The sequence below is a fragment of the Poromitra crassiceps genome (assembly GCF_964638095.1).
Source record: "Poromitra crassiceps genome assembly, chromosome: 17".
Lineage (NCBI taxonomy): Eukaryota > Metazoa > Chordata > Actinopteri > Beryciformes > Melamphaidae > Poromitra > Poromitra crassiceps.
In genome coordinates, this window is record NC_139635.1 from 23167635 (window position 1) to 23192650 (window position 25016).

General features: G+C 45.4%; 1 protein-coding gene across 3 annotated transcripts in view; it reads left to right on the forward strand.

Moving 5' to 3' along the window:
* The window catches only part of LOC310791946 (NACHT, LRR and PYD domains-containing protein 3-like), a 61900-nt gene that overhangs the window by 21258 nt on the left and 15626 nt on the right, over positions 1-25016 (forward strand). For all 3 annotated transcript variants that reach the window (XM_083653626.1, XM_083653627.1, XM_083653628.1), the window contains 7 exons: positions 6133-6211; positions 17271-17499; positions 17855-19625; positions 19739-19912; positions 20142-20315; positions 20411-20584; positions 21570-21740. In XM_083653626.1, coding sequence (XP_083509752.1) covers positions 6133-6211; positions 17271-17499; positions 17855-19625; positions 19739-19912; positions 20142-20315; positions 20411-20584; positions 21570-21740 — 2772 coding nt within the window. The remainder of the gene's footprint in view (positions 1-6132; positions 6212-17270; positions 17500-17854; positions 19626-19738; positions 19913-20141; positions 20316-20410; positions 20585-21569; positions 21741-25016) is intronic.

A 25016-nucleotide genomic window follows, 5' to 3' on the forward strand; every position in this document is an offset into this window, starting at 1 on the left:
GAAATGGATTACTGTAAAATCGCCTCGCCATTTCCTTGAATGGCTTGCTCCCGCGGTGTGTGTGTGTGTGTGTGTGTGTGTGTGTGTGTGTGTGTTCGCGCGTTGCTCCGCGGCTCTGGGGGGAGGGGATCTCTGTCCGTTCTGTGTGTGTGTCTCCGGGCTTCTGACTGTAAAATCGCCAAGCCATTTCCGCGGGAGGCGGCTGCTTTTGGTCCACGGGTCCCCGTGGCTGTGGCTTCTCTCTGTCTCTGTCGCCACTTAGTGGTCGGTAAAATAGATTACACACATGCTCTTGCTCCAATAGTTATCTCGAAGATGTAAAAGGGGTTGATTGATGTCCCACCGTCAAAAAAACATGTAAGACGAGTTATTTCGGCTCTGGCACTCAAGCGTTGGATTATGTAAGACGAATTATTTCGGCTATGGCACTTAAGGTGTTAAAACCCATAGCCTTCATTTTAAATAACAGTATATCGTGGTTCACGGTGTCAAAAGCTTTTTGTAAATCTAATAAAACCATTCCACAATATTTACCTTTGTCTACTTCTGTTCTAATTTGGTCTGTCAGGTACAGCAAACATGTGTCTGTGGAGTGAGATATTCTGAACCCTGACTGGTACTCATACAGGATGTTGTTTGTTGACAGGTATTCATTTATTTGCTCAAAGATGATCCTTTCCATTACCTTTGACACCGTGCTGAGGATCGAGACAGGACGGTAATTCCCCGGGTCTAGTTTATTTCCTTTTTTATAGATAGGAATAACTCTGGCTGATTTAAGATCAGTGGGAAAATGCCCCTTTTCAATGGACATGTTTAGAATAAAGGTTATACAGGGAGCAATTGTCTCCGCTGCGTCCCTCAAGAATCTGGCGGGAATCTTGTCCTGTCCTGTTGCCTTCGCAGGGTTGAGGGCCTTGAGTTTTTTTTCTACAGTGTCCTCAGACACCCTTGAGAAAGAAAAGGTATCTGCCAGGATACCTTTCTTCCTGTAGAACTCCCCCACCTGTCTTTCTCCATATTTGCCACTCGGACTGGGCAATTTATTTACTAGTTTGTTTGCTATAGTAATGAAGAATGTATTTATATAATTAGCTACATTGTTATGTCCTGTAATCAGTGTGCCTCCTATATCTAAGTTCATGTTTTTAGCTTTTGTCTTGAGCCTGTTCCCGTATCCCGTCATTTTCAAATACTTCCACAATTGTTTAGGATTTGACTTATTTTCTGTTATTTTTTCATTGTAGTATTCCGCCTTGGCTATCTTAATCAATCTAGTTACTTCATTTCTAAGTGTTTTAAACTCCATATATAATTGCTCTTCGCTATTTTTTCTAAATCTCGTGAACATGTCATTTCTGGACTTTATTGCTCCAATTATTTCTGTGTTCATCCAAGGCTCCGATCTGACTTTGACTCTGATGGTTTTTTCTGGTGCACTATCCTCCACTGCTTCTAGAAATAGGGATTTAAAAAATCCCCAGGCCTTGTCAACATGAACACTACTGAAGACAGGTGACCAATTCATGCCCCTTAACTTTTCTTTTAATGCCTCACTGTTGTAGTTCTTCATAGAGCGAATCCTTATAGTGTTGTGGTAGTCAAGGGCTGCCCTCGTAATCTTTCGTGTACAGAAGATAATTGAGTGGTCACTGAGACCGCAGTCTATTACACCACAGTTGGAGACTTTTGACTTATCTGACACCAGGATTAAATCAATGGCGGTCTGGGAAGAGCTTGTTTTCCGAGTGGGTTTATTTATTATTTGTTAGTTAAAGGTTGAGCACAGATTCTGAAAGGCCTTAAACATTGCATGGTCACGTCTTGAAACATCGGTGTTAAAATCACCCAATAATAATACCTCACCATTTATTAGCTCTTTGTGTTTGGAGCATAGATCTTCTAGCTTATTATAGAAATCGCTCTGATCTGGAGGTCTGTAGCATACTCCTACTAGGATTGGCTTGCTTTTAGGCAACAGAATATTAGCCCATAAGGATTCTAACTGATCCTCGTTGAGATCAGTCCTGACGTTGAAAACAATATCTGCCCTGATAAAAATACAGACCCCCCCCCCCCCTCCTATTTCGATCTTTCCTGATTACTGTGTAATTTTCTATTTCAATTTCAACATCTGATATTGATGCATCCAGCCATGTCTCAGTTATACAGATTATTCCTGCCTTGCTACTATTTACGAGCTGTCTGATTTGGTGTATTTTTGGTAGTAGACTTCTCACATTGAGATGGATTATGTGTAAACCCTTTGATTTACAAACGTCTATAATCTCTGCATTCGTATACTGCCTTGCCTCCTCCTCTGCTGCTGGACCTGAAGTCGTCGGCTCCTGCCCGCAGGGAGACCTTTGAAGCCCGTTGTTTGGTACGGCAGACGGTGCTCTGCTGTGGCGCCTGGTCCGCTGTGGTAGGCCGCTCGGCTCCTCTGCTGCATGTCTTAACGCTGCTGGCACGGACCCACCTGGAAACCGCTCCTGGCCGCTGATCTGCCCGGTCCTCGTTGCTCTGGTGGGCATCCTGGTTCGCTGTGCTGCTCCCCGGATCTCCTCTGCTGCTCGGCTCGGCGCTGTCAGCCCGCACCCGCAGGGAGTCCGCTCTTGGCCGTTGATCTTTTCTGCCCTTGCTGCTCTGCTGAGCCGCCTGGTTCGCTGCGCTGCTCCCCGGATCTCCTCTGCTGCTCGGCTCGGCGCTGTCAGCCCGCACCCGCAGGGAGACCGCTCTTGGCCGTTGATCTGACCGGCCCTTGATGCTCTGCTGAGCCGCCTGGTTGTCTGCGCTGCTTCCCGGATCTCCTCTGCTGCTCGGCTCTGCGCTGTCAGCCCGCACCCGCAGGGAGTCCGCTCTTGGCCGTTGATCTGACCGGCCCTTGATGCTCTGCTGAGCTGCCTGGTTGGCTGCGCTGCTTCCCGGATCTCCTCTGCTGCTCGGCTCGGCGCTGTCAGCCCGCACCCACAGGGAGTCCGCTCTTGGCCGTTGATCTGTCCGGCCCTTGATGCTCTGCTGAGCCGCCTGGTTTGCTGCGCTGCACCCCGGATCTCCTCTGCTGCTCGGCTCGGCGCTGTCAGCCCGCACCCGCAGGGAGTCCGCTCTTGGCCGATTATCTGTCCGGCCCTTGTTGCTCTACTGAGCCGCCTGGTTCGCTGTGCTGTATCTCGGATCTCCTCTGCTGCTCGGCTCGGTGCTGTCAGCCCGCACCCACAGATAGTCCTTGGTTGGTCGCTGTTAGCTTTTAGGCTAACAGGGCCTTTGTTAGCCACTTGGCTAGCTGCTCGGCTAGCATTGCTAACGTTAGCATCTTGGCTGGCTGACCAGCACGCGTGCTCACCAGCGTGATTTACTGGACTTGGGCACGGATGAATGTCGCCAGAAAGTAGGAGGCATATGGCGATGACCGACCGAAGATCCCCTCCACCTCTCCGCGACACAGGACGCATCTTGCCCCGCTGTAGGACGTGGAGAATCGCCGCCCGCCTGTAGCCAAAATGTTTGTCCTCCGTGTTATTGTCCTGTAAGTAGAAGTTTGGGAAGTTTTCCATTCTTTCTCCGACTAGTGCTTTCTTTGTCTTGACATGTCTTAGACGCGTTAACGCAGTAACGACCGTCAGAATAGTTAGCAATATCAAGGCTCCGCGAGCAATGGTGGACGCCGACCCGCCTGCTGCCGCCATCTTGACCTTGTTTGCCATTCCCAAGCAGCAGAAAGTGACCAGCCTCAATAGCCCTCACGCCAATAGCCAGCAAGTGCTTTGAAAAGCACCACCACTGTGCCGTTGATGGTGATTGGGGGGTGTGCGCCCCCCCCCTCCTGTAGTCTACAATGATCTCCTTGGTCTTGGAGACGTTCAGAGAGAGGTGGTTGTCCTGGCACCATTGTTCCAGGGCCCCCACCTCCTCTCTGTAGGCCGTCTCGTCGCCCCCCGAGATCAGCCCCACGACTGCTGTGTCGTCTGCAAACTTCACGATGGTGTTCGAAGTTTGAGTCGCCACGCAGTCGTGGGTGAAGAGGTCGTACCAGAAGGGGCTGGAGACGCACCCCTGGGGCGCTCCTATGCTGATGGTCAGTGGGGAGGAGGTGAGGTTGCCCACCCTCACCACCTGGCGGCGGTCTGTCAGGAAATCCAGGATCCAGTCGCACATTGCTGTGTTTAGTCCCAGATCCTTGAGCTTGCGTACCAGCCTGGAGGGTACTATGGTGTTGAATGCTGAGCTGTAGTCCACGAACAGCATTCTTACATAGGTGTCCTTCCCCTCCAGGTGGGACAGGGCGGTGTGGAGCACGTGTGCTACTGCATCCGCTGTGCTCCTGTTGGGGCGGTATGCAAATTGTAGCGGGTCGTGGTCCGGGGGGAGTGTGGGGCGGATCTGTGATATGACTAGCTTTTCAAAGCACTTGCTGGCTATTGGCGTGAGGGCTATTGGGCGCCAGTCATTGAGGCTGGTCACTTTCTGCTGCTTGGGAATGGGGATGATTGTCGCTGCTTTGAAGCAGGAGGGAACTCATCGGAGGGAGAGAGACTGGTTGAAAATGTCTGTGAATACGCCTGCCAGCTGGTGGGCGCAGGCCTTGAGGACCCGCCCGGGGATGCCATCCGGGCCGGCCGCCTTGCGTGGGTTGATGCGCAGGAACGACCGGCGCACCTCATCCTCAGTGATGGTGAGAGGGCGGTCTGGGTCTGTGGGGGGGGGTTGGTGGTTGGGTGGGAATGGGAGGGGGTGGGGGTGCTGAGGGGTGGGGGGGGTGAGGGGAGGAGGGGAGGTGGTCGGGGGGAGGAGGGCAGTGGGGGTGAGGAGAGAAGGAGGGGTGGTGGGGGGGCGGAGAGGAGGAGGGGTGATGGGGGTAGAGGTGGCAGGGGGGGGAGGAGAGGAGGGGGGGTGATGGGGGGGAGGAGAGGAGGAGGGGTGATGGGGGGGAGAGGAGGCTGAGGGGGGGGGGAGGGGGGTGATGGGGGGGGAGGAGAGGAGGAGGGGTGATGGGGGGGAGAGGTGGCTGAGGGGGAGGGGGGGAGGTGGAGGGGGGGTGGTGGAGAGGAGTAGGAGAGGAGGAGGGGAGGCACTCTGGCAGAGGGGTCGAACCTGGCGTAGAACGCGTTGAGTTCGTCTGGCAGGGTGGGTGACGCGTTGGCGTTTTGCTGTTTTTCCCCTTTGAAGTCTGTGGCAGCATGGAGGCCTCTCCACAGGTGTCTGGGGTTGTTGGAGTCCAGTTTTGCCTCCAGCTGCCTTCCATATTCTCTCCGCGCTTTTTTTATTGTAGCTCGGAGGGCGTATTTCGTCTGCTTGTATTGTTCTGGCGTCCCGGACTTGAAGGCGGTGGTCCGGGCGTGGAGTGCAGCCCGGACATCACAGTTGATCCAGGGTTTCTGGTTTGGCATTATTTTGATTATTTTTTGGGGGATTATGTCCGGGTAATTGACTAACTGTAACATTTGAATCCTGTGCTGTGAATGAGCAAATTAAAATAAAGTATTTAGTGTGTGTGTGTGTGTGTGTGTGTGTGTGTGTGTGTGTGTGTGTGTGTGTCTGTGTGTGTGTGTGTGTGCGTGCGTGTGTGTGCGCGTGCTAACATCCCCAATACACCTGATGATGTCTTTGTTGACAACGACCACATGGAGGTCCTGATTCTAGAAGTGGCCTGTGTTTTTGATTTGTACATGGACCGGCTTTCCAAGACAAATATTCCAAGTACCAATCATTGGTGGAAATGATAACCAGCTTTGGGGACAGATGTAAACTGTGTGTACTCATATTCGGAAGCCTGGGCCATGTATATAAATGTACCGTGCGTGGTCTGAACATTGCTGGCATATCTAAATGTAAAGCCAAACAAGTTGCCAAGTACTGCTCTATCTCTGCCATCACAGGGAGCTTGGCTGTGTGGAGGATTATGTCATGTATCCATAAGTGACCATGAATTATCTAAACCCTTTTTATATTTGACTCCCCACAATATTCTAATGTAATTTGCGGAATCAAATAATTAATTAAAATGTGTGTGTGTGTGTGTGTGTGTGTGTGTGTGTGCGTGCGTGCATGCGTGTGTGTGTGTGTGTGTGTGTGATAATATAACTTATTATGACCCTTGACCTAATATCTGATGTCCCATCCCTCCCCCCACAGAGTTGACCAGGAGATGTCAGAGGTTCCCAGTGGGCAGTCTGACCAGGAGCATCAAACAGACCTGGACTCCATATTTATGGTGTGTAAATTAAAGCTGCATTTAGTGATGTTTTTGTGTTAAAATATGTCTAAAACAGCTATACAGTATATTCCCTTAGGAAACACTATTCTATGGTATCTGGTGTATCATATGACATTATCACCACAGAGCCTCTCATTCACTAGAATGAGCTCTGAAAGATTTTGGGGTCGGTGACAGATTTTATCCAATCAGAAGGCAGAGAACTCCACAAGAGGCAGTCCTGGCTGTGTTCATGAATGTGCATACTGCTCACAGAGCAGTAAAATGGCGTCCCACAGGCACTCCCGTCTACACAACAAAAGCGGCCAAGAAAACTGGCTTTATTGCTTCTGGACAGGTAAGTTACGCTATAATTTTTATTCTGAAATAATGTTAGTTGTACGGATAATTTTTAGCATCAGCATGGTGGGTTGGTGGTGTTTTTTTTAGCTGATAGCTAATGTCAGGTCCGGGGCTAGCAACGTTAGCTTGCTAGCTCAGTAGCTAGAGAGACAGAGACGAGAAGAGAAGCAGAGACGTTTATACAGTAGTAACCTTCTGTGCTCCATTAGCAGAAAGCGAACTAAGTAGTGCTAGTAGTCTCAGAGTCATCGCAAGACTGAGCCTGAATGAATGCTGAGTCGAGACTCTATCGATGCTATGCTATGTAACTTGGCAAGTGGAATGATTGAGAGATGAAACGTTAGAAAATAACCATGTTCATCTACACTTTCCCAGTTACTGTATGAGAGAGACCACAACATACGCCATATAGGAAAAAAGCCCTCCCGATGAAACAGCTCTTGGATGTAAGGTTTGTACCAAGTTATTATTTTGACATTGGCTAACATTAGCAAATCACCAGTAAACAGTGATCAAAATCCAGATTATGTTATGATTATTATGTTGGCAATGTCTGTGTTTGATGATGGTCTTACTGACAATTGTTTGTCATGTTGCGGGTAAGAAACTATATTGTACGTGAAACTTGTCACCCCACTTCATAGCCCATGTTTCATAGTGAATTGCCCAGTTCTATAGATTACAGTTTTGATCATCTTTCATCAGGCCATCATCAATAAATAAATACATTTCAAAAAGGGTAACAAAGGTAAAAAAGGATAACACACACATGTGCCACAAGACCTCCTTAGTGGTCTTTGCTTTTCCTGCTGTTTTTTGTTGTAGTTAAAACCCCCCCATAACCGAAAATAATAATTACTGTTTTTGTTGTTGCTGCATGTGATGCACTTCAACTAATGACTGCTCTCTCAATGTCTTTCACAGCAGACTGACGTCTGGACCCCAGGCCCCAGCAGAATACATCTATATTGTGCAGCCTTTATTAATTTTTTTTTTTTTTTTATCTTTAAAATACAGCATTCTAATAATGACAAGGCGTCATCCCTATGTTCCCCGGGTCCTATGTTCCCCGGGTCCTATGTTCCCCGTTTTTAACACTCTCCGTAACATTTGGGGTGTCTATCCGCTATGCCGACCACCCGCAAAGCCGACCTTAGGTTTAGGCATGAGGGGTGGGAGAGGTTAGGTTTTGGGTTAGGGTCTGGGGGAGGTTAGGAAGGGTTCTATGTTCCCCGGTCCCACAAAAACGGGGAACATAGGACCCGGGGAATATAGGACCCGGGGAACATAGGTACGCTCCCAATGACAACTGTGTTATTCATGTATCATAAGAACCAAAATCAGAATGGGGTGAATGTAAAAATGTTTTTTGAAGATGTAGAAATATTACAATTTACCAGGCAGTAAAAAAATATTACAAATTAATTTGATAATTACAAGGTATTGAATAGTCTTGGAGATTTGAAATGTCTGGAAAAGTGTGTAAAATCTTCAGGTTCAGTATACACATCATTGTAGCTTTTACATTGTTGGAAACCCACATTGAGTCCAGTTTTTGTCTATCTACCTTTAAAGTGATATGAGCTAGTTATCAGGGCAACATGTTAGTTATATTAAGATGTTTATTCAAAACAAATCAAGGTCTGAAAAAAATGACTTTTTTAATTGAAAATGTGTAGGAAGCCGGATTTACATTACAGAACTTGAAAACAAATTTAAAATACAATAATTACAACAATAAAACAGTGTTAGTGGGCCCTATCTTCCCAAAAGCGTTAATTTAGCATTTGCGCTCGTTTAACGCCATGCGCAATGCAAATTGGGGGCGGGCACAAGTGCATGCCTGTTATAATTGTACTGGGCATAGGCGTGCCACATGCCAAAGCAGGCGTTTCAGCGCTAAAATGTGGGGATAGATGGCATTATCCTATCGTCAGCAGCGCGCAATTACTTTGCGCTAAGAGCTTTGAAAAGGACCTTTTATGTGCAAATACCTTGCTGCACCGGGAGCGCACCGCAATCTCCGTGCAGCGCAGCGCAGTGCAAAGTAAAATTCATTTTGGGTATGTCATTACGCACAGCCTTGCCACGCCAGGACATCAAATTTCGCTGCTAAAATTGGGTATTAGCTAATTCAGTGAGGCAATCAACTATAACTCACTGAGAAACTTTTATCACATCGCAAAGAGGGAAATTAATTGAGAAAACTTGTTGGACAATGGACATAGGCTATTTACCTTCATAACCCAGAGGGTCGTTGGCACCACAGACGATCTGTCAATAAGCTCTCTCTGTCCTCGCACGAGTGAGTACACTCTATTACGCATGGAGAGAGTTACAGCATATTGCATGCCTCACGCAAACAGCCATTGCGAGACGGGAATCTGATTGGTTTTGATTGACGTAATGGCCAGTATTGCCTGGCCACACCTGTGAATAATTCTGGTACTTAAGACCGCCCAAATCCCGTTTGCGCAGGCATTTTGGGGCGCAGATGATTTTGGCACAGCTCGAATTTGCGGCTGCGACACGTGCCGTGATCGTTTCCGCATCGCCGCCGAGAATTGCATCCCCAACATATTTCGGGGCTGTTTTAACTTAGAAATCAGGGAGGTCACGTCTACCAGACAATTATATCACTTTTAAACAGTTAAATTTCTGTATAAATCATTACAATATGCTCCCGTGAGGTGGGGATGCTGCCGGCGCTGGGGTCCAAAACTCGGCATAACAGCTGGACAGCGGACTGCAATCTTCCCTGCTTTAAGGCACACGCAAACAGGTGGGCAAGCGCTAATAGGGGATATCGCCTGTCGGAAGATAGGGCCCTTAGGGCTCTATCGTTGCATCGGCCTATAAACTGCGCCCATCGCCCGGCGCAGCGCAGATTACTGGGCGTGGACCAGCACACTCGATATTTTGGTGTCGGCGCTACAGGCGGCCTTAAGCATTATAACCACGCCTTTTAAGCGTAAAATTATGCACAATCTGGTCATTGGAGAAGTGCAGTAAACAAATCACAAGCTTCCCTTTTAAGCTCCAATTCCACGGAGCGATCCAGTCCAGTCAGAAAAGCCAAGCGTTCGAGCTCCCCCCTCCCTTTCATCCCCGTCTGTCTGTCTCCATATATAGGCTATTATTCCATATTATTATGCTTCTCAAACCAATCTAACTGCAGTTTAAATACTGCAAGCATGTAAATACGCTACACTAGCAAGATCAAAGTGAAAAGAATGTTCTAAACGCATTGGCTAGAAAAAAATAGCCTATCCCTATGTCATGATGAGATTAGATTGGTGAAAGTTTGTCCAGAATGATATCGTTTTCTCTCCCCTGCTGCACAGGTAGGATGATGCACATAAATATAGCCTACATTATGTAAAGTCATTGCAGAAATGTGTTTTTATTGTAAAACTAAATGTGAAGTAAGCCAAGTCTCATTGTAGCGGAGCGGACATCACAGTAGAACCGTGTTACGGCTGTCTCTCATCTAAATCACGTTATATCTGCGAGGGATATATATACCCCCAGAATGACATATATGTGTCAGCGGCTGGTAATTTCAGTACAATCTCGCCAAGTAGAAATCGCGCAATTGGAGGGAATAGGTTGATTAGTGAAAAAATATGTTTTTCATTTTTTTTTATAATTACACAAAGGGGAGTATGGACTATCCATCCCACATAAAATGGAGTCGTTTTATAACCAGTAAATAGGTATATTTAGCGATTTAAAAAAATCAAGATTTCAGTCTTGAGTCGCCTAGCTGAGGGGGGAGGAGAAATAGCTTTACGCATGCAAATCCAGCTCACCTCCCCCTCACACTGGCCAAGACTATTCTTTTGTCCTCAGCTTTCAGCCAATCAGGTGACCTGAACAGCTGATAAGCCATGTGGAGCCGGCTTCCTCTCTTGCTTGTTTACTGAGATGGAGGACATGGAAGCGTCACAGCGAGTTGCAGATTTCCTGAACAGACTAGCACAACACGGCCGCACCATCGACAGCGGAGAATTTATGAGTGGATTCGTTCTTGATTATATGAATGCTGACGTTGCTCCTCCTCCGGAATCTGAAGATGACGAAAATGATGACGAAGACAATGTTATTAACTACGAGAGCGAGGCAGAGGACATTGTGAATGAGAGCATCGATAAGGTTTTGAGATCAGTTGATCATCAATCTATTGATGAAGAGTATGAAAAAGAAATGGAAAAAATACGACATTTTGTCTGTGAATGCGAGCAAAGGAGAAAGGAAAACTCAGATGGACAGGCGTCCTGCAGTAATAGATTGAATCCAGACTTTATTTACCTCACTAGATTGAATACAGCCTCTTTGTCACATAACGAGAAGGACATGTTCATTATGGGAACCCTGTTGACATCAATGAATGATTCAGATCTGACTCAATGCACAAAGCAAATTAACAAAAAAAGAAAGGTGCACAGGACGAGCTACACGCTACATGGCACTGCAGTCTGCAGAAGTACGTTCTGCTTTGTACTCGGGTAAGTTTGTATTTATAAAACCTTAATGTGGTGTGTGTGTGTGTTGTGCTACCGTGTGCGGCTAGTTTCTGCTTTGTCAAAGAGGAGAGGTTAAGATGGACGTGCTATTGTTAACGATGCCGCCATTTTGGCGCGAAAGAAACAATAGGACAGGACAGAGCGCGGCCAAGATGGCCGGCCTGTTGAATGCTGAAGTTGACTCTTCTTATAGACACACGTCCGCAGGATGACAACCCGGAAGCTTCCTCCTATTATCCTCACATACCCAGCCCTATGGCAACTCCGAGGGGACATACACACAGCTTTGCGCACACACACAACACACACTGAACAGTCTGCTACAGTTGTATTAAGATAACGTTTGTTTTTCAGTATCAGAGAGGTGTGTGTGTGTGTGTGTGTGTGTGTGTGTGTGGCTACAGTAGCGTGTGCAGCTAGTTTCTCCTTTGTCAAAGAGGAGAGGTTAAGATGAGACGCGCCTGTGTTGCGCTGCCGCCATTTTGGCACGAAAGAAACAATAGAATAGAGCACAGAGCGCGGCCAAGATGGCCGGCCTGAACGCTGTGTGTGTGTGTGTGTGTGTGTGTGTGTGTGTGTGGCTGCTTGTTCTCAACTTTAAAACTGAAACTAGTGTCTTTCTTTTTTCCAGCATCAGTAAAAGCCTTCTGCAATCCATTGTCAAATCTTACGCCAGCGTAAGAAACACCAGCGGACAAACACGAACTTCCTCACCACTGAGGACATCAACAGAGTCGTGACATTCATATCAAACTATGCAGAAGACCACGCTTGTTGCACATGTAAACATCCCCCGACTGGTAGGACGAGAGGATGGCACCGTGTTAGTTAAAACCTATGACTGGCACCAACGTCTGAGTCCGTACTTCCGAAGGCTGCCACAGATTAAAAGTTACCAGCACTTCAGGTAATTATCATTCTTAGTATTTTAATTATCAGGCAAGTATTTTGTGAAAATGACAGTTGGCAATATTTTAAATGTGCTCCCTTTCTTCGATTCTGTTACAGCTTTGATGCCCAGAGACCTGGTGTGGTTGTGGCCAGGCAACACCGTGATGCAGAACCAGTCGAATTTCAGCTGCTACGTGACACAGATAATCTTCCGCCCGAATATGGTGAAGAAGATCATGTGCAGACCCCGCCCGGACTGGACATGGCCAGGCAGAAGTACCTTTATGAGAACATCAGAGAATTCTGTTCTGATGCAGCAAAAGACATCACATGCCCACCACCTGCTGCTTCGCTCCCTCTGCGCATATAGACAGTTACAAGTTCAAGTTCAAGTTCAAGTTCAAGTTTATTAGTGTCCCAAAGGGCAAATTGAGTTGCAGCATATAGACATACAAATAAGAACATTGACAAGAAACAACACAAGTAGCATGTTATGTTACATGCCTATAGTTAAAAATAAATAAAAGGCTAAATAAACATCAAACATCAAAGACCTTGTTTGTGGCACACAATGACCGATAATGTGCAAGGTAGCATTAAAGTGCACAGCAATCGGTAAAGTGCACAGCGATCGATCGATAAAGTGCACAGCGATCGGTAAGTGCACAGCGATCCGTAAAGTGCACAGCGAAAGTGCACAGCGATCCGTAAAGTGCACAGCGATCCGTAAAGTGCACAGCGATCGGTAAAGTGCACAGCGATCAGTAAAGTGCACAGCGATCCGTAAAGTGCACAGCGATCAGTAAAGTGCAGACACGCAGCGACCGGTAAAGTGAGGTAGTAGAATAAAGTGCACGAATGGCCAGTAAAGTGCACAAAGTAAGGAAAGATAAATCAATAGTTAAAAACAATAAAATAATAGAAACCATAAAATCAATAGAAACAATAAAACAATACAAACAGCGGCGGAGGCTGAAGGTAAAAAATGATAACAAAACACTAAACCATCACTGCCTTCCCTCAGCAGCGTTCAATGCTCGAATGGAGACAGGGACAAAGGAGAACTTGTGCCTATTTTTTGTGGCCCGTGGGGCACACAGTCGACGACCTGAAGGAAGGAGCCTGTACTCCGAGCTTAGAGGGTGGGCTGCGTCTGAACGGATGGACAAAGCCTTCTTAAGTACTTGTCTGTTAAAGACATGGTCGAGGCTGTCCAGATGGATACCGGCTACTTTAGATGCCACCTTCACAATTTTTCCGAGGGAATTCTTATCCTTAATGCACAGGTTACCATACCAACAGGCAATGGAAAAGGAAATGACTGACTCGATATAGGCATTCTACTCTGAGCAGGGCTCTCTCACAGTGGTGTCGGAGAAGAGAACGCTGATCCCACCCATAACGCCTGACTAAGAAGAGATAGCTGTGCCTTAGTTACGCCACATGTAATGTGCAAGTTGATTTAATGACACGTACTGTACATTCTACTTTATTCGACTTTATTCTCTTTTATTTTATTTTACTCTATTTTATTTTATTGTATTGACTGTATTACGTTGATTCTGATTCTGAAAAGTTACTCTGAACCTGCGCTGGAGCAGGGCTCTCTCACAGCGGTGTCGGAGAAGAGAATGCTGATCCCACCCATAACGCCTCACTAAGAAGAGATAGCTGTGCCTTAGTTACGCCACATGTAATGTGCAAGTTGATTTAATGACACGTACTGTACATTCTACTTTATTCGACTTTATTCTTTTTTATTTTATTTTATTTTACTCTATTTTATTTTATTGTATTGACTGTATTACGTTGATTCTGATTCTGAAAAGTTACTCTGAACCTGCGCTGGAGCAGGGCTCTCTCACAGCGGTGTCGGAGAAGAGAATGCTGATCCCACCCATAACGCCTCACTAAGAAGAGATAGCTGTGCCTTAGTTACGCCACATGTAATGTGCAAGTTGATTTAATGACACGTACTGTACATTCTACTTTATTCGACTTTATTCTTTTTTATTTTATTTTATTTTACTCTATTTTATTTTATTGTATTGACTGTATTACGTTGATTCTGATTCTGAAAAGTTACTCTGAACCTGCGCTGGAGCAGGGCTCTCTCACAGCGGTGTCGGAGAAGAGAACACTGATCCCACCCATAACGCCTCACTAAGAAGAGATAGCTGTGCCTTAGTTAGGCCACATGTAATGTGCAAGTTGATTTAATGACACGTACTGTACATTCTACTTTATTCGACTTTATTCAATTCAATTTGTTTATTTGTTCGATAGGGGACAGGTGTACATTAATGAACATTTAAAAAAAAAATGTAAATGCACGACAATTGCAGTCACAGGACTGATTTCCATTGCTTGTCCCCCTGCCCGATGATATAGGCTTAGAGTCCTGAGGGGTAAAAGTAACAGTGCAGCAAAAACATATTTAAAATGTAAACACAAAACAAAGTGCAAGTATGCAGAGAGACTTTATTCTCTTTTATTTTACTCTATTGCATTTTATTTTATTGTATTGACTGTATTATCTATACTATACTGTGTTATTCTGATTCTGAATTCACGATTGACAGTCCAATAAATGCCTTTTAGGATAATGACATTTTTGTCTTCTTTTCACTGTTCATTTAGAACTGACTGAATGGTATATTTTCACGTTATTTCTTTTTCTAGTCCACAAAAAATGGAAAGAATATAAAATATCAATGACCAAAACAGTCCTACATTCTATTATATTAAATAATAATAATAATAATATAATATAATTATAGTGAAACTAAGTATCCCCCTTTTTGCTGGGATTCTCCTGGAACCCCCCAAAAGACAGCACTATCCCATGTGTCAGTGGACTGATGACAGCTGGGAGTGGTCAATGTAAATGAGCAGCTATTGTTCACTCCCCCCATTACCTGGCTGGCCCAGAGGTGAAAAGTGGTCAATCTTTGAGGCTGTGTTTCTCTGAAACTTGGTTTGAGGTGTACCAACATTCAAATGAGTATATCTTCTTAAATAATTTTCAGATTTCGATGTGTGACACAGCATTTGAAAGCTTACAGTCTGTAGTTTCATAATCTGCAAAAAAACAGAAAAATGACCTCGGCGAGATTGTATTCAAATTACCAGCGGGTGACACATATGTTTCACATAGGGTTGTGTTTTGATTTCGCCATTTTATTTTGTCCAACATTGAAATGTTCGACAATTGCATGTTGTGTTAAGAGAAACATTATTTCGATCTACCACTTACCCTATTTAAGCGGATTTGGTTGCTATTTCTTGTCAAACGGATTCCCCTCAATGCATACTGGGAGATTTCACATGTGTGGCTTTGTGCCTGTCTGCTGTCTGATGCGCGAGAGAGAGGAGGGGACAGAGGGGGACAGAGAGTGAGATGGCAGAAGAGAGCTCCGCGCAACCGGCGCACTGAATAGGCCTGGTTTTGAAAAGCGATAAGCGCTAAATTAACGCCAGGGCGGAAGATATCGTTAGGCCGGTATTTAAGGCTGAAACGCCCATTCTGTCCTATTCTGGCACTGCGCCACGCCTCTTTGGCGTAAAGCGCATTTCGGGGCCTTAAACCATGTTGCTATCTTACCGAGGCAGGCGCAAGGCACGTTTTTTTGCGTTTAACGCCAGTTTTTGCGCCTAAGGCCTGTGCCAAGATAGGGCCCATAGTCTCTAAACCTTAGGAGAAAGCCTACATCGTGTCCATATAGCTTTGTTGTTGTCAAATTACAGGACACCATACTGTACGGATATATTTACAGATGATGACTTATAAACTAGAAGTGCACAAATGGCAAATAAGCAAAGAAAAAGGTAATTGTAAGTGTTCATTTAGTATCTCAGCAACATGAACAATACATATTTTATTGATTAAACTATGGCTGTTGAAATCATCCAGTCCACTCCACAGGCAGATCTTCCCCTGCCACCACAGCTCCCACGGTTCGTCTGCCTGTTAAAGACTAGAATGACCGCACCGCAGATTTATGCCTCCGCCATTAGCTCATTCTTAAGTCCAAATCGCCATTTGAGGCAAATTGGAAGAAATTCCGTCAAGGCGCTCCTGCGATGTTGCATTAAAGAGCTTGGAAATTGGGTGTGTGAGGTCACAGTGACCTTGAACTTTGACCTTTAACCATCAAAATCTAATCAGTTCATCCTTGAGTCCAAGTTACTGTTTGAGGCAAATTTGATGAAACTCCGTCAAGGCATTCCTGAGATATCGCATTAACAAGCTTGACAATGGCATTCGAAAGGGCACAGTGACCTTGACCTTTGACCACCAAAATCTAATCAGATCATTCTTGAGTCTAAGTCGATGTTTGAGGCAAATTTGATTTCCGTCAAGTTCCTCAGATATCGCGCAAACGAACATCGGACGTACGGACGGACGTACGGCCAGACGGCCGGACGTATAGGCACGGACGGACAACCCAGGACCATAATGGCTCCGGCCAGGCTATTGCCGGCGGAGGCATAAAGATTTGATTACAACAACGGTCATGGCAGATGGAGGAGACTACTGTCTCACTGTAGCAAGGCACACAAGCAAGCATTTATTTCTGAAATCAAATATTTGCACGGCCACAAGATTGAGCTAGAAAGAGGTGCGTTTGTGTAAACTATTCTGATTCATCTGAATGGTGAGGGCCGCTAACTGCTGCTTTCTGACATTTTAACGAGTCTCATTCTAATAACTTGTAAGTTGCCATTAGATAACTTATATTGGCTTTGCTCTATACATGTTTGCAAAAATTGTTGTAATAGCTTGGTTAGCCAGTGGCCTTCATCTACTTGTGGCCAGGTATCGATCTAAGTTAGCCATTAGGAGATAATTTTAGCAAACACATAATTATAAAAAAAACATAATTATACTAAAGTTACCATGCGGGTGTAACGTATCGTCTCTGATTTAATTTCAGTAGGTGGCTAGAAAGTGGCAAGGTTGATATTGTACTTACATTGCTGTTGTGTTTACAGTTTAGTCCGATGCAGACCGCTGCCATATTGGCTAAGCAGCCAGGCAGGGTTAACCCATACACGTGGGCGATGTAGGGAGGGGAGGAGGGACTCGTCGAAACAAAACCTAATGAATACAGCCGAACTGGGCAAATTGCTGAATGGACCTTTAACAACACCTTTTACTTCACCAACGAGTGAAATGCAAAACAGACAGTCTCCATACTAGAGCTGTTAGACCAACAGGATGATCCACGATTGTTTTGATCTTGTGTTCCACAGGTTTATTATGAAAGTTAGATTTTTATGTTATTCTGTTTCAGCTTCTTGAGGAGAACATCATCACCTTTGTGAAGAAGGAGCTGAAGGCGTTCCAGAGGGCTCTGAGTGCAGATTCCCCAGAATGCTTAGAGAGTCAGAGGGAGGCTGAAGAGGTGGTGGATGGTGAGGAGGAAGAGCAGAGGAGGAGCAGCAGAGAAGCTTTTCTAGACATCACACTGCTCTTCCTGAGGAGAATGAAGCAGGAGGAGCTGGCTGACTCTCTGCAGAGCAGTAAGAAGCTTTGAACATGTTTGACTTTCTTTCTGCAGCTGTAAATACAAATATGTCTAAAACAAGAGTGGAAGGTCAATGACCAAAATCGCCCATGAATAATCTGGTCAAATGATGTGGTGTCGTGCTGCACATGATAATAAAAACATGACGAAAGAGAACACCACAACAGTTGCCTTTCACTTTGAGCGAGAACCATGTTGATATTGTGCATTGAGCTCCACACACAATCAGCATCCATTTGTCCCTTGAGCTGAATAGATGCCATGAGCTGCAATTTTATAAACATTTACCAGGAAATCATCACATTTACTGTAACATTCACTCATTGCTGTTATTTTGTTATTTCATTCAGAAAGTCCTGCTGCCATTTGCCAACGTAAACACAAATCTAACCTGAAGGAGAGGTTTCAATGTTTGTTTGAAGGCATTGCAAAAGCCGGAAACCCAACAGTTCTAAACCAGATCTACACAGAGCATTACCTCACAGTGGGAGGGAGTGGAGAGGTCAATGATGAACATGAGGTCAGACAGATTGAAACAGCATCCAGGAAACCAAGACCAGAAGCACCAATCAAATGTGAAGATGTCTTTAGAGATAAACCTTTCAAAACATTGATGACAAAGGGAGTGGCTGGCATTGGGAAAACAGTCTTAACACAGAAGTTCACTCTGGACTGGGCTGAAGACCAAGCCAACCAAGATATACAGTTCATATTTCCATTCACTTTCCGAGAGCTGAATCTGCTGAAAGAGAAAAGGCTCAGCTTGGTGGAACTTCTTCATCACTTCTTTCCTGAGACCAAAGAAGCAGAAATCTGCAGGTTTGACAAGAACCACATTGTGTTCATCTTTGATGGTCTGGATGAGTGTCGACTTCCTCTAGACTTCCAGAACAACAAGATCCTGACTGATGTCACAGAGTCAACCTCAGTGGATGTGCTGCTCACAAACCTCATCAAGGGGAGACTGCTTCCCTTTGCTCGCATCTGGATGACCACACGACCTGCAGCAGTCAATCAGATCCCTCCTGAGTGTGTTGACATGGTGACAGAGGTGAGAGGCTTCACTGACCAACAGAAGAATGAGTACTTCAGGAAGAGATTCAGAGATGAAGAGCAGGCAAGCAGAATCATCTCCCACATCAAGACTTCACGAAGCCTCCACATCATGTGCCACATCCCCGTCTTCTGCTGGATCACTGCTACAGTTCTGGACCATGTGTTGAGAACAGATGAAAGAGGAAACCTGCCCAAGACCCTGACTGAGATGTACATCCACTTCCTGGTGGTTCAGTCCAAACAAGGGAATGCCAAGTATCGTGGGAGAGCTGTTACAGATCCACTCTGGAATACAGAGACCATAAACATGATGATCTCTCTGGGAAAACTGGCTTTTGAGCAGCTGGAGAAGGGCAACCTGATCTTCTATGAAGCCGATCTGACAGAGTGTGGCATTGATATCACAGCAGCCTCAGTGTACTCAGGAGTGTTCACACAGATCTTTAAAGAGGAGTGTGGGCTGTACCAGGACAAGATGTTCTGCTTTATCCATCTGAGCGTTCAGGAGTTTCTGGCTGCTGTTCATGTCTTTCTGTTATTCATCAACTCTGGTGTCAATTTACTGAGTGAAAAACAGTTAACACCTTTCCTGATATTGAGTGATACATCTTATGTAAAACATCTCTACCAGAATGCTGTGGACAAGGCCTTAAAAAGTCCTAATGGACACATGGACTTGTTCCTCCGTTTCCTCCTGGGACTTTCACTGGAGACCAATCAGACTCTCCTGCAGATACAGCCAATAAGTAGCTCACAGACCAATCAGGAAACAGTCCAGTACATCAAGGAGAAAATCAGAGAAGATCCATCTCCAGAGAGAAGCATCAATCTGTTCCACTGTCTGAATGAGCTGAATGACCATTCTCTAGTGCAGGAGATCCAACAGTACCTGAGATCAGGAAGTTTATCTACAGCCAGACTCTCCCCTGCTCAGTGGTCAGCTCTGGTCTTCATCTTACTGTCATCAGAAGAAGAACTCGATGTGTTTGACCTGAAGAAATACTCTGCTTCAGAGGAGGCTCTTCTGAGGCTGCTGCCAGTGGTCAAAACCTCCAATAAATCTGTGTAAGTGCCTGAGTAACTGGATAGAAATAGTGAAAATGATATTTTATACAAAAGAGCAATACTTCCAATGTTATTGTTTGTTTTGTTTCTTACTGTATTCTTTTCTCCTTCAGGCTGAGTTGTTGTCGGTTGTCAAATAGAAGCTGTGAAGCTCTGGCCTCAGTTCTCAGCTCCCACTCCTCTAGTCTGAGAGAGCTGGACCTGAGTAACAACATCCTGGAAGATTCCGGAGTGAAGCTGCTCTCTGCTGGACTGCAGAGTCCACACTGTAGACTGGAGACTCTCAGGTAAGATCAGAGTATGATGGTTTGTGTAACAATATATTGTCACTAGAACATTGCATGCTGGTTTATTTGTGGTAAGACATGTGCGATATAAACCTGCATTATACCAAGTATTATGTTTTATTATTATTTTCTACTTGCTTCCTTTAATGATATTAGAAGGGTCGGAAGAGTTAGAGTCATCCATGTTTGACCTCTGACACAACAAATTAATAAACATCTATTTTGTCAGGTTGGATCAAAACAAGCTGACAGAGAAATGCTGTCAGGAGTTGTCATCAGTTCTTAGCTCCCAGTTTTCTACTCTGAGAGCGCTGGATCTGAGTAACAACAACGTGCAGGATTTAGGAGTGAAGCTGCTCTCTGCTGGACTGGGGAGTCCACACTGTAGACTTGAGACTCTCAGGTAAGATCAGAGTATGATGGTTTGTGTAACAATATATTGTCACTACAGTCATACATGTTTAACCTCAACAAATGAATAAACATCTATTTTGTCAGGTTGGATCAAAACAAGCTGACAGAGAAATGCTGTCAGGGGTTGTCATCAGTTCTTAGCTCCAGATCATCTTGTCTGAGAGAGCTGAACCTGAGTAACAACGATGTGCAGGATTCAGGAGTGAAGCTGCTCTCTGCGGGACTGGGCAGTCCACAATGTAGACTGGAGATTCTCGGGTTAGTATTACTGATACTGTTAAAGAGATTACAGTTTAAATTCTGGCTTATAAGCACAATAATGTCAGTGAAGTGAGTGGAGAACTCTTATTGGAAAGTTGAAAGAGGAAGATCTGCAAGTGTCCAGGCCCTTATGGCTCATACAGACTACAAGATCCTCGTTGGGTCGTCCGTCTCTGTTCCTTTCACACTATACAATTGTCTGTCTTGTAATCGGGAGTCTTTGGGCTCTATTGTCGCAATGGCGGTAATTTTCTATTAGCGCTAGTTTTGCGCTGGAATAGCGATGCACAAAGCCCTAATTGTGCGCGTCGGCCCGCTGTGCTTCGCGTTATCTCGGTGCAAACCTCCATAGGCGTTAATGCCCAAAACAGTATTCACACGTGTGAGCTCATGTCCAGTCCACTCCCCTTAAAAGCCAGTCATGTCTGTGACAGCAGCTTCTTTCGCTGACTGCACGGGCAATGCCCAAACCTGCGCACATATCCGCTGAAGTACTTGTTGTGAGGAATGAGGAAATGCCATTTCCTGATATAACAGTGCTTGTCCCTCATCTAGCAAAGCCTTCTGCAGGCTCACCGGTATGAGTTTTGAAATGGAGGGACAATAAAATGTCCCCCCACCGACATGATTGCAAGTTCTTGATAAACGACACGATAATGACATAAGTGTACCACAGGCCACCTAGTGTTTTGGACGTGTACCGCAGCCAACGCGCAGAGTTACGTTCGAGTATGCACAGTCTCGCTATCGCTGCTAGTCGGTGCCAAGGCTCCAAGTCATGGGTGCGCAGAACCCTGTCAGCGCCTGTCAGCGCCTTCAGCGGGGGTCTTGAAAACTCCACTCTTGAAAAACTTTCCACTTCCGCTCACCTCCAGCGAGCAGAAACCCACACAGAGTATAAAAGCTCCAATTACCATATCATATATGTACTTATCTGTGTGTGTGTGTGTGTGTGTGTGTGTGTGTGTGTGTGTGTGTGTAGGCTGTCAGGCTGTCTGCTCACAGAGGAAGGCTGTGCTTCTCTGGCCTCAGCTCTGAGCTCCAACCCCTCCCATCTGAGAGAGCTGGACCTGAGCTACAATCATCCAGGAGCCTCAGGAGAGCTGCTCTCTGCTGGACTGGAGGATCCACACTGGAGACTGGACTCTCTCAGGTATGGACAGGCAAAATCTGCTGAGAGTCACACACATTTTCTCTGTCACACTGAGAAGAGGAGGAATATTAAAGACATAAAACAACAAAAATAGGAACTATAATAATAATACACAGAGCTGTGTGTATTACTAAGATGTACTACAATAAAAAATAACATTATAAAGGTAAGCCATTGTTGAGAAAAAATCCATTCAATGATCCTTGCCAAGAAAGTTTGTTTTCTGTTGTTCTTCTTGCTGAGTGAAAAGCCATGGCTAACGTTAAAGGGATACGCCAACATCTTCACTTCACTGTGCGTGCATTAGAAAGTGTGTTTCACTCCTCAGTCCTCACTGCTAACGTTAGTTAGATAGCACTACAATGGCAGTCTATGGTACCGCCATTCAGTCTCCCAAAATACACATTCTAACAGTGCCAGAAACACTCACATGTACATGTTGTGAAACGGCCATTTTCGAAGTAAATCTATTCACCTTATGTAGCCCCGCTCACTTGACCCATTGTATCACGACTTCCTGTTCAAAAGGCCGGCTGTTTTACCTGCTCAAACTAGTCTGACTCACCTGGTCAAACCTAGTTTAACTCACATTATGTGTCACAGGTCTATGAGTCACAGTAAGTGTAAATACAATCGGAACCTCCGATTGTATTTACACTTCCTGTTAGTCTCTGAAGCCTTCTGAATAAAGTGAATAGGGAGAAGAAATAGCAAGAGGGTTCCCTCCAATGAGAATTAGTTCCTCGTTTAGAGTTCATCAAAAAGGTTCCAAGGCACTCTTCTTCATTAAAAAGCTTTAATATAAGGCTAGTTCTTCATAGAACAGAATAAAACAGCCAACATGTTTCGGCCATAAGGGGGGAGATCTTTGATATCCCTTTCATATTTTTTGAGTTTGTAACTCTGTTGAGTTACAAACTTTTTTGAGTTTTTTGAGTTTGTAACTCTGTTGAGTTACAAACTCAAAAAATATGAAAGGGATATCAAAGATTATGCCGATGGGACAGTGTATGAATGGAAAAATGAAAAGAAGAATGAAAGGAGACGACCCCCGAACAAGCCCCGCCCGGCCCGGCGTCTGGGTAACCGGGAATGGAGACTCTCCACGTCGGCCAGTGAATGGGATTCCCCTGAGACGAGCGACGCTGACAGACAGCACAATCGGTTTCCTTTTTTGGGCAACGACGACCCCCCCCCCCCCCCGCGCGGCAAGCCTCCAAGACGAAGACGAGGAGGGGCACAAGGGGGAGGAGGAGGGGGCTTTTATCCAGAAGCCCTGCGCCACTCAGAACGCAACCTGAACAAACCGTAATCAACATCTCTGGTCTTCCCCTCACTCAAGATGAAACTTCTGTGCTTAACAAAGGTCTGTCATTCTGTCCCACCAACTCAGTCAATCCCTTTCAATTAAAGGTTGACTGCTTTAAATTCTTCAGATCCCTTCAACTCAAGCATTTCTTTTCTCCCAGAACTAATGTTCTAACTAATGGTGACGTCATCCTCAGAAACTCTGAGACCAATGACACAAGAGAAGCCACACCATTTAAGAAAAAGTCACGATTTGTCCCATATGCCAACTTGAATCCGTCTGTAATCACATACAGCCACCTAGTACAAAATGACCTTGATAAAATCCTTAAAAAGGCAAATCACAATAAATCAAATCTGTCTAATAGTGATTTGAAGTGCTTAAATGAGCTGGAGAAGAGAAAAGACATTGTCATTCGCCCAGCTGACAAAGGTGGCTCAGTTGTAATAATGAGTTTTGAACAATATAACGAAAGCATCTTGTCCCAGCTCAGAGACCAAGATTGCTACACCCCCTTACCTCATAACCCAGCCAGTACACATAAAGCCATCATCGATCAGGTTATAGAGACATCATGCTCCAGAGGCTGGATTACTGATAAGGAAAAAGCGTTCTTATCCATTCAATTTCCAATCTGTCCCGTTTTCCACGGCCTCCCCAAGATCCACAAAACTCTCTATAACCCGCCACTCAGACCCATAGTGGCTAGTATAGGCTGCCTCACTGAACCTCTGTCACAATACCTGGACTTCTTCCTAAAGAAATTTGTCATAGACCTCCCTTCCTTTTTAGGGGATACCACGGATGTATTGAATCTATTAAATTCATTCAATACAGATAAAGAATTCCTATTGGTAACCTGTGATGTACAAAGCCTATACACCTGCATCCCTCACGATGCTGGCCTTGAAGCCATGTCTCACTATCTGGACAAACGCCCTACAGAAACATTACCACCAAATGAATTACTGGTAACCCTCACAGAAATAGTCCTGTCACATAATTACTTTCAATATGCAGGTTCTTATTTTCTACAGAAAAGAGGTGTTAGTATGGGCAGTGCCTTTGCGCCCTCATATGCCTGCCTAACCATGGGCTTTTGGGAGGAGAAATACATTAATAATCCTTCTAATAATCAGTTCCTTCCTCTTATTCTCCTCTGGAAAAGATACATTGATGATGTATTTTTTGTCTGGACCGGTACCACCTCAGAACTCAACGACTTCAGTGATTACATCAACTCCACCACACAATACCTCCGTTTTACTATGGAACATTCCAGTGAGAAAATCAATTTCCTTGATCTCACCATCTATAATAACGAACATGGAGGCCTATTCAGTACCATTTATCGCAAACCAGTTAGTAGGAACACCCTCTTGAGAGCAGATAGCCATCACCCGCAACAATTAATCAAAAACATCCCGGTGGGTCAATTCCTCCGATTGAAACGAATTTGCAGCACGGAGGATGAATTTATTCTTAAGGCTGGGAAGATGAAGCAGCGCTTCTCAGACAGAGGATATGCTGAGACTGACATCGCGGCAGCCTATGAAAGAGCTGTGCGCACCCCGAGAACTAGAGATGCTGCGATCCGATCATGTGATCGGATATCGGCGCGATATCAGCCAAAAAACATGGATCGGATCGGATTCCAGCGAAAATGACCGATCCAAGGCGCCGATATAAGCACTCCATTCCATGACTCCGCTCCAGGATTTCTATCCAGCATGCAGCAGCAGCAGCAGCAGCAGCAGCACACAGAGGCCGCGTTGAGCCTAGGATGGCCAGTAGTGATGCGCGGGTCAGGTTTTTTTAAGGCCCGCCCCAACCCAACCCATCATTGGAGCCAGCCCGCCCCGCCCGCCCCGTTAAAATATCTGAAAATTCCGAACCCAGCCCAACCCAGCAGCCCGCAACGGCCAATTTAATGTAATATGTCTCCGGACGCAGGAGGAGCACAGCAG